Source organism: Poeciliopsis prolifica, unplaced genomic scaffold, assembly GCF_027474105.1.
Source record: "Poeciliopsis prolifica strain line A6 unplaced genomic scaffold, Auburn_PproV2 SCAFFOLD035, whole genome shotgun sequence".
NCBI classification, from domain to species: domain Eukaryota; kingdom Metazoa; phylum Chordata; class Actinopteri; order Cyprinodontiformes; family Poeciliidae; genus Poeciliopsis; species Poeciliopsis prolifica.
In genome coordinates, this window is record NW_026562410.1 from 5,528,846 (window position 1) to 5,542,431 (window position 13,586).

At 41.7% G+C, this 13,586-nt stretch overlaps 1 protein-coding gene across 1 annotated transcript in view; it reads right to left on the reverse strand.

Annotated features, from left to right (window-relative positions):
- adamts6 (ADAM metallopeptidase with thrombospondin type 1 motif, 6) overlaps positions 1 to 13,586 on the reverse strand; it is a 64,776-nt gene that overhangs the window by 33,867 nt on the left and 17,323 nt on the right. Inside the window, exons 9-12 of the mRNA XM_055052428.1 lie at positions 11,529 to 11,634; positions 8,281 to 8,427; positions 5,423 to 5,564; positions 111 to 218 (exon numbers count right to left, since the gene is read on the reverse strand). Of these exons, the coding sequence (XP_054908403.1) occupies positions 111 to 218; positions 5,423 to 5,564; positions 8,281 to 8,427; positions 11,529 to 11,634 (503 nt within the window). The remainder of the gene's footprint in view (positions 1 to 110; positions 219 to 5,422; positions 5,565 to 8,280; positions 8,428 to 11,528; positions 11,635 to 13,586) is intronic.

The window sequence follows — 13,586 nt, forward strand, 5'->3', positions numbered from 1 at the left end:
TTTCTTTTTGTTGTGAAAAGAAACTGTGGAATAGTTGGGAGAGGGATTCTTTTGGGTTGTTTCCTATAATCTTTATATGTAAAAAAAAAAAAAAAAATGTGCTTACTTACCCCTTTCTCAATGCTGCCAGTCTGACACAGAGTCCCCTCTGCAGCCGGGATACTGTTAGTTACACAGCGGTTGCTTTTGCTAAGGCACCAGAGCTCTCTACACACTTCCTAGGAAAGAAGGCAAAAAGCAAGTTGGTCAGAATAAATCACATCGGCAGACTGAGGGGCTGCGGGGGGTGAACTGTTGGGAAAAGAGTGAGGATGATTTATTATTGGATTTTTGTGGTTTTCCTCTTGGTGTTTTTCTTCTGCTGCCTGGCAGTTGTGAGAGCAGCAAAAAAAAAGAAGAAGATAAATGACAGAAATTCATCTATAAATCGGCATCGTTTGAGATGAAATCAGAAAACGAGAGGAGTTGAGACCGAGTCTTGTCTTCTGACATCAAGAGGCCATATGCTTTAGATCACAGTGCATCTTAAGCAATAAGCCAAGGGTCATCCGGTGCTCTTAATGTGCTTTTATGAGAAATGAAGAGTCAGCTGGATCAGTAGCATGACTAACATTTTTTTCTTTTTTTTCCGCGTTTGCCTCAGAACCACATGGGACCGTGACATCAGTTCAAGAAATCCCCATTTTGGCGCCTCATTATGGGAAACCATGGGTGAGCAACATGCCTCCCAAGTCTAAGATAAAGACAAGTTCCAAGCCCTGACAGACATCTGCAGTATTACTGAGCGGCAGGGCCAGACTAAGCCTTTGTGGGGCCGTAAGCAGATTTTAATATGGGGCCCCTATATGTCGACACCTGATGCTTTTTCATTCATACGCCATCTTATGTGTGTAAACATACCTATTATGATTTGCAGAAATTAGTGGTATTAATGTGTGCCATATTGTTTTAATTATTTAAAAGTAACAACTGATAAACATTAAATTTACAGTGAGCAAGTTGACAAGTTTGATGTATCAGCAGAAAGAGATTAATCTGTTATGTGTATACCAACTATAAAAACAAGAAATAGTTTTTATCCAGTGTTACTTTCAAAAGAAAACTTTTCTTAAAAATCACATTAAAAAATAAGTTTTATTTTTTTAATGTATTTCTTAAATGTCACATTCTAATGTGACGTCACGATGACAAGCAGCAGTTTTAGCTGTGAAGTTGTCAACATAATGTTAAATCTTAAATGTACGTGCGACCTAAAAAAGAAAAAGGGACGCAGTTCTTTGCTGCTGACCGTGAACACTGTGACAACTGGATTTCAAGGTCGAGAAAAAGTTTGAATTTAAAAATTAGTGAGGGAGAGGGAAGTAGGTCAGATATGCTAGCTTGACTTTGACCATTTAACATGTAGATGTGCTGCAGAATTTGGTGTGTTTTGGTTCAGTTAAAGAAAGAAAGGGCGACTCATACACCAACTGTGACGGATCATCAGTAGAGCAGGGGTTTAAATTAGCCAATCATTCACCACTGTGTTCAGGCGATCATTTATTAATAATCGCAAAATAAACTTTGAGCTTGAAAGAATGATCCTGCAACAGACTGAATGTTCTGTGCTTTGTGTGGGACCTTTTTGCATGTTTTTTGGTGTTGAATCCTGATACACAAGGGGAGCCGTTGTCAGTCAGTTGCTATGGCAACAGTTCTGTGTGTAGCATCAAGCCATCACCTTGGTGATGTGGGATCCCTAAGTGGTAATCAGCCACTTCACTCTCATATGCCTGGGGCCGGTTCTGCCGAGTAGTTCTGAAGCATCGCTCCTGGAACTCCTATAGAATCCATTTGGATCACCGCAGAAAAGCAAAGCAGCATTACCGGATCATCCGTGCGACCAGAACAGCCTGGTCCAACCCCGCATTAGATTTCCCATTAAGCCAAACTGGACTGCCCCAATCTCTCGACTTCAAAGGCTTTCTTTAACGGGACAGTTGTAAGCGGCAAATGAAAGAAAGTTACGGCTCCACGCATAGATCCTGAGGCCCGGGGTCAGTAAATATGCTTGCAGCTCCCAGACAGTGTCCATATTAAATAAAGCAGCAAACTGACACTCTCGGGTTGCAAGTTCCCCCCTTCTGCCAGCTGCTTTCAATAAGCCGCCGCGCCGCTCCGTTCACTATCATCAGCCACACTCAAAGGTCAAGCCGTCCAGACCTCAAAGAACGGGGATGAGCGCTAGGATGGATTTATGCGAGCCAACGACAAGCTGACGATAAAAAAAGACTTTTCTAATACAGCCATCAAATGGTGTGTGTTTTATTTTAAAGGTTCCCGCTTCCACTGCACTTGAGAAGATCTCCCATCTATGCCGGTAAGCTTCCAGTGCAACTCAACGATGGGATGGATCCACATAGCTAAATTACCGCTGTAAAAAGACCCAAACATTCTCTGTTGACGACTGTAATGCTTTTCCTACCTCTGACGCAGTCTCAAGCTGAGATTTAAAGTCTGTGATGACCCCCCGGGCTCAGTCGTCAACATGAGTGCGTTTAGTTAAAGCCTCTAAAGCCCATAGTCGGTGAAATATTGCAGTCGTGTTTCCAAACTTTGTTGCGCAATTCCCCACCAAAATACCAAAAACACAAAGTAATATACTGCCTGTGTGCTCTTCAGCTCAAGAAAGGTTTGCTTTGTCATTGTGGTAGATTTTAACAAACCTTTATTTCCTTTCATGTGTGTACCCTACTGGGGTTAAGGTAGCCTCAAACAAATTAAATATTTCACATTCTTTGAATTTCAATCTAAAGGTATAAGTCACTCATTACATCCAATGCTGGTCACTGCCAAATGACGCAATTCCACTCCACTTTAATCTTTTTTCACACAATGTTCTGGAATTTCTCCCATTGACTTGGATTGTCGCCGGTAAAATTTCTAGCGGGGCAATCAGTAAACAGGAGAGGTTGTGATCGCTGACATTGTTTTTCTTCACCGATTTAGAATTGTAGTCTGCCTGTAGCTTTAGAGATGGTGGCAGAAGAAGTGAACGAAGCCATTCCTTCAATTGAGCCTCCAAATACTGAATTAAAGACAGCTTGTCTTTGGCACTTCTCTCGTCGCATTTGCTCGCAGAGTAATTCGGCTTCCAGTAAGCTTCATAACACTCAACTGGTGAATTACACGCATCGCGGCTAAACGTTAGCATTGTCTGTACAGACTGTGATGCATAGCTGCAAAAGTTCAGATACATTTTTTATTTACTTGAATATCACTAGGTCTGATCTTAAGGTGAAGCTGCTGATACATTAACTCCTGAGATAACTATCTTAAATATTTGGCTGCTAATTTTCCAATTATTTTAAAATTTGATCAAAGTAGCAAGGATGCAGGATTGTCTCCAGTACTTGCTTGGCATCTCTACAAAAACGTTAGGTAATAAGGATTCATATCTGCTTGCCCAACACTTTGATTTAGTCCTATATGTCGGCGCTGTTATTTATAAAACATACATCAAATTAATTTTATTTCATTGTGATAATGGGACAGGCTACAGTGATATTATGCCGTCCACTGACATGAAGCAAACACACCGCGGTGTTATTTTCCTTCCTCTGACCTCTAACTTGCACAATAATTTAAAGGGAACAAAAAGTAAAGCACACATAATTAAAATGTGCTAGGATGACACCGGGCAGATGTCAGACTGCTGTTTTTTATTACACGGTTTCATGAGATCATGTTTGTTTGAATCCCAAACAAAACGAAGAAGTCAGCCAAGCGGGTTTTCGTTTCGTTAAATCTTACACGTCTGAGTAATGTGTGACAACGCACAAACAGCTCATTCCCACACCTCTGTAATTTATAAGCTAAAAAAAAAAAAACTTTGTAGAAGCCAGATCCCAACAAAAAATAAAAAATAAGAAAGAGAGAGACTGTAAAGGAAATATCTCTTTGCTTATTTAGGGCTAAATTTACCTTTTTCTTTCTTTGCTAATAAAATATGAAATACTGACAGGCCTCAGTTTATCATTCTTCATTCAAGCAACTCTGCTTTATTTATCCACGCGTGGCAGTGAATTTTTTACGCAGAAGATTAATGAACGTAGTGCAGATTTCTGGATGTAATTTTGCATTTTCTCTATCTTTAACCCTGCAAATCATTTTTTTCTGTTATTTCACACACTGAGCCAGAGGAATGAAGTGTTAGGCAACATCTTTTAGCAGTGAAATACTGCAACCATAAAATGACTGCGCATTTATTTATGCATTTATGGGCAAATAAATGCGCAGGTATCGGATCATATAATAGAATAAGAAAAATAATAAAAAATAAAAAAATAAAAACATGAAAAAGTTAATAGTTGGTGTTTGATATACAAACGAGGCATTTTAATTTATTAGACCTGGTATCCTCAAGTCTCCTCTGGAGCTGTGATCATAGGGGGAGCATATCAATCATAGGAGGCATTATCATTTGATTTCCATAATAAAACCTCCAGCTTAGCAGTGTTGGATTGTCTCCATAACTGCATGTCTGTCATCCTGATCTAAAACCACAATTATGAGCTTAGGGGCCAAAATAACGGGACGTCATTTTGGAGTCTGTCGTAATCTGCTGTCAGATATTTCTTTCAATAAAATGAAATAACCCAGATAATCCCTCATGTTCTTAGCAAATCCCTGCTTAGTGGAGATTAGTTGACTTTTTTTTCCTGGTTTGCGCCAAAATATTTATGTAATGAGCAGCAATCTGGGTCCACTTGTTGAAAAGTCTTCATGTTTTACCATGAAGCTGCTCATGTGGAAAGTGGACTGAGAGCTGAATTATTTAGTAACTTTACAGCCTCGTCAACAAATAAAAAAGTAATAATTGGACACATTTAGTCCCCACACTTTCAATTTTAAATCTGCTAACATTCTGGATTTGTAGAAACATTTTCAAATGGCTGTTTAACAATTGACCCCAATTTGTTAGGATCGGTGGCTGTACATCCATCCCTGCTTTAATACGATATGGAGTCTCACAGGGAGCCATTTGGGACCACTTTTGTAATAATAATAATAATGAAAAAAACGACGTTGTATACAAAAAATAATTACATTTAAAACAAAAGAAGAGCAGCAGTGAAGTATATTTACGCACCAGATGAGAAAAAAAAAAAAAACATATTTTTACACCAACCCCTTACTGTTTATGGAGGCTTAATGAATAGTAATTTAGCTAAGAATAAGGGATAAAATGCTTGTGTAGAATCAGCATCGAGCTGTTACAGCAACATTCTTTGCTCTATAAAAATACTCAGAACTATAATTGGTGTCTTAACATAAAAGTGATTTTCTGAAGGGTCAGGATGAGGGAACTGTTTAGAGTTTTCTTTATTTTTTTTATTATTCTTAAAGCATTACTGCACCGTGTCAGATGCTGCCTTCTTACCCCATACTTGCACTGACGCGAGGAGGTTCCGTACTGGAAGCGACACTGCTCATCGGCGTCGTACACCTGCCCCGGGGCCACGGTCGGATACAGGAAATCTTGTTTTGGAGGCTCGTTGTCCAGACACGTTCCCCGACCTGAGCTGTCGAAAAGACAAACCTACATTAGGACTGTTTCCAACACGGAGGAGCCTTCGCTGCTGCCGTCCGCGGGACCCAGCACACCTCGTCTGCTGCCGCTTGACTCATGCGCTTTAACTACCAAACTACCGCGGCGGGACGCTTGACAGAGGTCCAAAATAATATATCATTAATGTCGATATTACACACCGACGCCTAATAATCAAAGGGAAGAGATGCACAAACAGCAACGTTCCACCGGAGGCAGCAGGAAGGAACTGACCAGCCCTCTCTGATTACACGGCTCTTTGATACAATACTGTATGTGTCTCTGCTTGGACTGTATCCATGGAGGAGCCAATAAAATGGCAACGCAGGCTGAGAGAGAAAGATCTGGAGTGGGTTCAAAGTTGTGCACTCACACCTGAGTGGGGCTTAACTCTCCATATGCACCCGCCTGTTGCGTTTCTGACTTCAGAGGTTTCTTGGAGGACATTACGTGATCAAACGGCGTCATGGAGACCAGGGAGCACGACGGACAGCTCGATGTTTGAAACAGTTTCTAAGGCTCTGAGTCTCTGAGAATTAAAGGAGAATCAAAAGGGTAATCGTTTCCTTTGGCAGGACTGGTTGTTTTTCTCGTCTTTCTTCCTCTTTCTACCAAATACTGGAGAAAGAAAATCTGGTGCGTTGGTTTCCAGGGGAATCTTATTCGCAGAGAATTCAGTTTCTGTTTTATTTGTTTTGGGGTTGTTGTTTTTTTAGATATTCAAAATGTCTTCCAGCTCCAAGTGTTCAATAGTAATTCAAGTTTATTGATCTTTGATAGGGTGAACTTCATTTTATTAAGCCATTATCACACTGAAATAGTCTCAAGGCGACAATATTATTGTTTATCGTGACAATTTCTGATACAGTTTGTCGTCTGGCAAAATTTGGGGATAAACTGTCCCAGACATTACAGTGATAAACAATAATATTGTTCTTTTGAGACCACTTAAAACTAATGTAATGATAAGCATAATAATAACCTATTAAATGTCATAAATGTAAGAACATTTAACAATGGAACTGGAAAACATTTTCAATAAACAAAAAATAGAAAAAACAATCAAAGCCGCAGTAATAAAACTGGATTATGAAGCCTCATTATCCAAAATTGCATTTGAAAAACTAATAATCATTGAGCTTAGACAGGGAAAATTGGAAAAAGTCAAAACTGTCTACTTTGTACAATCAAATGTTTGCAAAATTTCTCAAAAATCAACAACATTAAAGGGACGCATCTATTTAGCAACCAAATGAAAATTACTGTGCTCATTTTAATTTATGACATGAATAATGGATTTATTGCTTATTTGGAAAAGCTTACATACATCCTATTGCTTCTGTTCCTAAGAAGGAAACCAGTCCAAATTTCATTCCATTATTTCAAGAAAGACCAGAAAACAACTCCGCATCTCGTCCGTCGAGGGACTCGGTCATCAGTGAGAGAAGCAGACAAAACCAGACTCTCGCACAGAGTGTCTGGTTTTGTAGCGGCGTCAACATGGCCGCTGCTGTTTGACGTGGCCGCCAAGGCTTCCCATCTGCTGTACTCGGACAAATTTGTTAGAGTGAACAGAAATATTCTCTAATAAGCAGCACAGTCAGCGATCAATGAGCTCACGCAGCGTTCAGTTATGTCACTACAGAGAGGATGCTGGCAGCGCCGGGGCCAGCGGGATGATTCACTCCAACCAAAAACCATGCAGGAAAAAAAACAAAACACTAAAACTGAGTTCAATAGACTTCCTGACCTTGGGGATTTATGACAAACTGGCAGGCAAATTGGGAGAATATATTCATAAAACATCCCTATGAAACTAAAAAAGAAAAACTCTTGATCAAGCAAGATGGGGGATCTAGGCCAATACCTCAGCCAGGGTTGTTTATTTGGCAGAGACGCCTGCGCGACATCCAACGCTCCGATTGAGAGCGAAACCAAGGATAATTAGAGTTTACACACACACACAACTCTTGTGTGAAACACGGAAAAAGAAAAGGCAGTAAAAACAACCTCATATAAGGCACCGGTATGGTAGAGGTCAAGCAGACGATTATTCAACCCAAGAACAAAAGTTTTGTCAGCCCTTTTATTCTAGGGCTGAAAAGCCCTTAATAACAAGAATAATTTTGATTAATCAATTATTGAAATAATCGTCAACTAACTTAATAATTGACTGATTGTTAACTTGTGCTTACAGATTCAAAAATGGTGATTTGGTGAAAGAAAAACAGAGCAGAAATTAAGCTAAAACTGTAAAAGAAAAGTTTTTTTTAATTTAGTCAATCGATTCATCGTCCTAAGAATCAATGACTAAAATAAACGTTAGTTGCAGCCCTAAGCCACTGATATTTACTGAGTGAATAAAATAAAAATGAAAGGAAAGTGGCCAGGGAGTGTCGTTCATACACAGGAAAACCCTTTGAGTGGATCTTGCCACGGAACGTGAAAAGCGCTTCGACGTCACAGGCGGCCAGAAGAAGGTCTGGTTGTGAGGGAACAGGGTGGGGAGAGACCTACCGAGGAACGCTAGGGGCAGCCGAAGGCAGCAGGTTGTAAACTGAGACATCTGGGAGCGAGCAGGAAAACATCCAAGCACCTTTTTCCTCTTCGGCTCAAAACGCACACACACGCAGGCGAGGGCCAACCCACTCAGACTGTCCCACGGGGGGGAGCGACCGTCATCCACTTACTCGAGAAAGCTGGTGATGTAGTCTTTGCTGCAGGCGGACCAGGAGAACGGGTTGGTGTTGGCCGTTATGTGAGCGGCCATCAGCTTGGCCGTCTCGTGGCCCTTGGTGCCGCAGGAGTTGCCGATGCCGTCGTGGTTCATTCCGAAGCTGAAACACACAAAACAGGAAGGTGAATGAGCGCAGCTGGGAGCGACGGCAGGCCTTTTCCTGCAAACACACAGAGAGACATGAGAGAAGCTCCAGGTTTCCAATAAGAGGAGGACATATCCACCTCAGTGGAGCTCTGAAACAGATGTGGTGGCAGGGGTCAGAGGTCAAACCTTGTCTGGGCGGTAACCAAAAAAAAAAAAAAAAGTTCTAATCACCGCTCAGATGCCTGCCTGTCAATCAGCGCCTGCAGGTCTGAGCAGGTCGCCGGGGAGAGCGGCGGCCGGCTGCAGCCAGGACGCAGGAATCCTTTGGATCCGAGAACAGAGAAACCCCTAAACAGCTTGTGTTCAGACGCAAAAGGATTTATGTTGCCAAAAAAAAAAAATCATCATCAAATAACAAAAAGCCTTATCTGTCTGGAAAGAAAATTGAGCGATGGAAAAGGATGTCAAATCAGACTCTTAGGAGCACAAATCAGGTCTGATGTATATAACAAACGCGACCGCATCGCGCAGGCTCAAGCTGTTTTTCTAAGCCTGGCGTTTATGACATTTTACCCAACTCTGGAAATAAATCAGGCCGGGTGAAGCCCACGCTAAGAGGCACGTGTTTTTTAAAATCTTTTTATTTTTTAATACATCCTCCAGAAGCCGAGACTATTTTTACAACCGCCCTGCGGAGGCAGACACGAGACATAATAAAGGAAATCGCCATTTTGCTGACCTCTCCCCGACATGGATACATAGACTAATACATCATCATTATAATTGTTTTTTGTTTTTTTTTGCTTTATATTCAGGTGGAGAGAAGCAGAGACATGTAGGTGGAGAGACACATCAGCAGCAGCAGGAGGTGATGTTTGTTTAGGAGCCAGGAGTCGGAGTCGTGAAAGGAATCAAAGGTTTTTAGAGACGACCCGAGGCGAGCTTCACCTGACCGACACGGCCTGGAAACCTGACTCCGGCTCATAACGCGCAACACAAAGCTCCACAGGTCCTGTGTGGAGTTTATCACGAGTGAGGCATGGCAGTCATGTTGAATAGCGTTTTTGGTAACCCGGCAATTGCCTTCTTGTGCGATTCCTCTCGATTCAAATCTCGCTTCACAGCTCAATGGGGTTTTCTAAGTCGTGAATGGTGACGTTGATTTTCTGCGCCGTTTTGGAAATTCAGGCTGTAGCAGTGGAGGAAGTGAATAAAGACAGTCAGTCCGTCTTGAACCTGTTTCCAAATATTGAGTGACCTTTAAAAGCGGCTTGAGGACGGTTGTTTACGGCTTCATAACACCAAAGTAGAATTGGCAAATATAAATACCGCAGAATGCTAATATTTTCTAAAATTGGCCTGGACTGCAAACCAAAGTACCAGAGAAATTTGCACCTGATAATTGGGGAAGATGAGAAATCAGGAGAAGCCCAAAACAGCCTTGATTGCCTGTACTAAATTTCAGAGCAATCCATCAAACTCCAACCTGCTGGTGTTCACCGCAACTTGAAGAACGACAGCTGTTCATGAGCTCCTGTGCAAGATCTGGCCACAGAATCGTCTAAAGGAACAGTCCTGGATTTCTGGACTTAATGACTCATCGCGTGCGCAAACTGATTCACGTGTGATTTTAATCGGGTGTCTTATTTAATGGAAACACTGAGAAAGTTTCTGCACAGGCTGCAGTCAGCAGAGATGTTTGGCTGTAAAGCACAACAACATGTTCAGAGATACTTTATCTAAAAGCAGCTAATCAGTCGAGGGGTGAAGTGAAGAACTGACAATTTGGGTTAAAGCACAAGAACAGAGGCCAATGTCACAAAGAAGAATGAGTCAAACCTTCTGAACAACAATCTGACAGACAGATAAAGTCATTTAACAGAATTAATGCTGCAGAATGTACTTCTGCAACATTTGGAACGGAAACTTACCAAAGACTATTCGGAGAACAAGCTTTAAAATCTAGTACAAAGACATAACAATCAGATGATTTTACCCGCTTTAATGAGATAATAATGAAGTACAGAAAGACGGTGGATGTTTATGTAAAAATAGAGAGGAAGTCGACTCACAAAGACAGAAAACATACAGCAGGGCAATATTTTATGTTTCTTTGAAAGTCTGTTTAGGTTGTATTCACAGCTGGTGGAGCGGTAAATTGCATTCAGTTGTAGGCTAAAATTGCAACACTTGTTACATTTTCAGCTGCTGCGGATCTCTTTCACTCTGCACTGTCAAATGATCCAAAACCTTCAAAAAACAATTCCGCTGATCTCTCTTAAACACAAATGAAATGACGTCAGAGGTTGTAGGATTTCTCTTTTGTCTTTTGGCAAAAGACTACAAGCCATTTTTCCGCTAGTGCTAGACACACATGTTTATTTTGGTTGTGTTTACCCAGAATGCCCTGCACTGAAGAGTGCTTCCTGCTTTTGGAGCTTGGCGTTCACATATGAATTTGAACCGTGCCAATCAAACCCAGACTGAGGTTTGTAGACAGACCAGAGGTTGTTTATTTTTTGGTCCAGATCAAGGTTCTACTGCACATTCACACCTCATCAAACGAACTCGATTTTCTAATCAAATAAACGTGAATTCGATTTAAATGGACTAAACACGGCTGGTGTGAATGCACCACAAGATACAGTGCAAATAATTTAGCAAGACAAGCTAAAATCATTAGAAAAAAAGCACAATCGCAGAAATTTTTTACACATATTTAAGAAATTAAATTTTCTAGAAAGCCACACAATTAGCATCTGATTGAGATTCGATTCAATTTGATTCCATTTTATTTCATCAAGGACAGCAATGTTACATTTTTAAAACAGTGCAACTGTTGTTTTTGTGCATCGCTTGTCTCGCCACATTTGCAAACCCAATCCCTGGTTGGAACTTAAAATAAAGGATTCTGAATCAAAGATCAAACATGCTGAATTTCTACAACTATCCTGATATTGAAACATAAAAACAGTCCTGACAATGAAACTCTTGAATCCCAACAAGTCGCTTATAAACTCAACCGTTTTGTTTCGCCTGCATTTTGCATCTGGGAGTACGTCAAACCTAATATTTCACGCTAGTATCTCGTTGTAAAAAGCCTTCAGAACTCACTTGTGGCCTATCTCGTGTGCGATGGTGAAAGCCGAGCCAAGGCCGATGTCTTCATTGATGCTGCAGCTTCTCTCCGGCTCACACATTCCAGCCACAGAGGCCAAGCCTGCAGATCCACACACGCCAGACAGACACACAAACACAGGGTCAAGGCAGTGCATTCTTAGGAGACATGGTCATAAAACGGGTGACTCCTCAACAAACTCAAATGGAGATTCAGGATGGAGATTTTAGTTTGAAATCACACGCATGGCTGACTTAGAGAAAAAAAAAAGACTCAGGAAATGTCTGGACGGGGTTATGGATTTATACCTATAGGTTTGCGGCATGGAGTATTGGCTACAAAGGCAGGGATTGCTAGCGCCGTGCCTCAGCAGAAACCTGTCAGACGGTCTCTGTTTTCCTCATAGAGAGGTGGAAACGGGTTGGGGGGGTGAGGTTAAAGCCAAAACTGCTCCACAATCCAGGTGTCGCAGGTTCTTTTTTTTTCCTCCCTTAAAGCCTGACAGGTCAGATAAGGGGACCGCTTGCAATTCTTCACAGATTACATCTACCGGCCTGAGAGGGGATCATATAACAGCACGAAGCAGGTGTGTGGGTCTGTTTGAGAGTGTGTGTTGAGTTATTGTGTAATGGCTCACTTTGGTTAAAACCATTCCCACACTTTTTTTTAAAGGTAAAGTTTTTTTTGTTTTTTTTTTTTTACAAAGTAGTGCTGCTCGAGACCGTCTGGTCTAATCTAATCGAGTTGAATCTTACTTGAAACTTGCAAGAAAACTTACAAGTTAGCAGCAACATTGTTACAATTCAGGATACAAGAGAAGAAATTATTTAACTGAACGAGGGCCAGTAACATCCAGGCGTACTTTTTGTTCTCGGCTCTTGTGCAGTTTCACTTACTGAGCCTTGAAAAGTATTCATAGCTCCTGAACTGTGCGCCAACCATTCAGGGTTTCCCCCAGAAAACCTGCTAAACCCAGTGTTGGGGCGCTAGGACAATCCGCAAGCAGCCCACCGTGTTTTTGTGTTAAAAAAATTTTTAAAGTTACAAAAATTCAAAGATGCATGAGCAGGTACTCTAGTTTGCAAATAATAGACCAATGGGGAGAGGCAGGAACGTCACAATTGGTGGGCAACCTCTCACAGGCCCAGTTTAATGTGTCAACTATAAACCTAGCTTAATCTGTATTTACTTTCAGTGTTTTCTCTGTCTAGAAAACTGTATTTAAATTCCCAGTGGGGTGGGGAGCAGGTAAAGCCTGGTGGACCCACACGGATTACAACACTCTTGGGGAAACCCTGCAACCCTAAACGTCATTGTAATCGAGTGCTGGGTATTCCCCAGAGACTCGCCAGAAAAACCTCCAACAGGAGATGAACTGGTGGCTCCTTCATCAGCAACTCAACTGCATCCTTTTAATGAGGGGAAGCAGTGACTTTCCCTATTTTGCAAGAATGAAAGGACAAAAGGGATTTTATTGAGTCCAAAACTGGTAGACATACCCCAAAGCTATGTATCACTCTCTCCTACTTCACAATAATATGTTACTTTCTGTTTTCCTATCACATCAAATCAGAATGGAATACAACGAGATCAGCTGTCGTCATGTGATGGACGAATGGAGGATGCGCTTCATGCCAAGGTTAGCCTGATCTGTCACCGTATTCACAACAAGGTCTGCACTGCTTGCCTTTCCACCTCCTGGACTGGTGGGAAACACTGTTCCACATTTTCATGCGGAGCCTGACAGAACTCCCTACTTAAGGTGGCTTGGCTTTACTATCCTCTTGGCTAAGAGGCTAAAACAAGAATAGACACGCAAATCAGGAGGCTACTGAAACCATTACCGTGGGGGGGAAAGAGGGAGCCTGAAGGTGAAGAAAGAAAGAGGTGAGGGAGGGGAAAGGAAGGAGGGTGGCTACTCTACGATTAGCCTGAGAATGTTTGTGTGTGTTGGGCGGGGAGGGGATGAGAGTGTGTTGAGTGCAAACACACACACTGCACTGAAGGCTGTTTTCTTAACACCAGGGCGTATTGCACATTATCTTCCAGCCCCG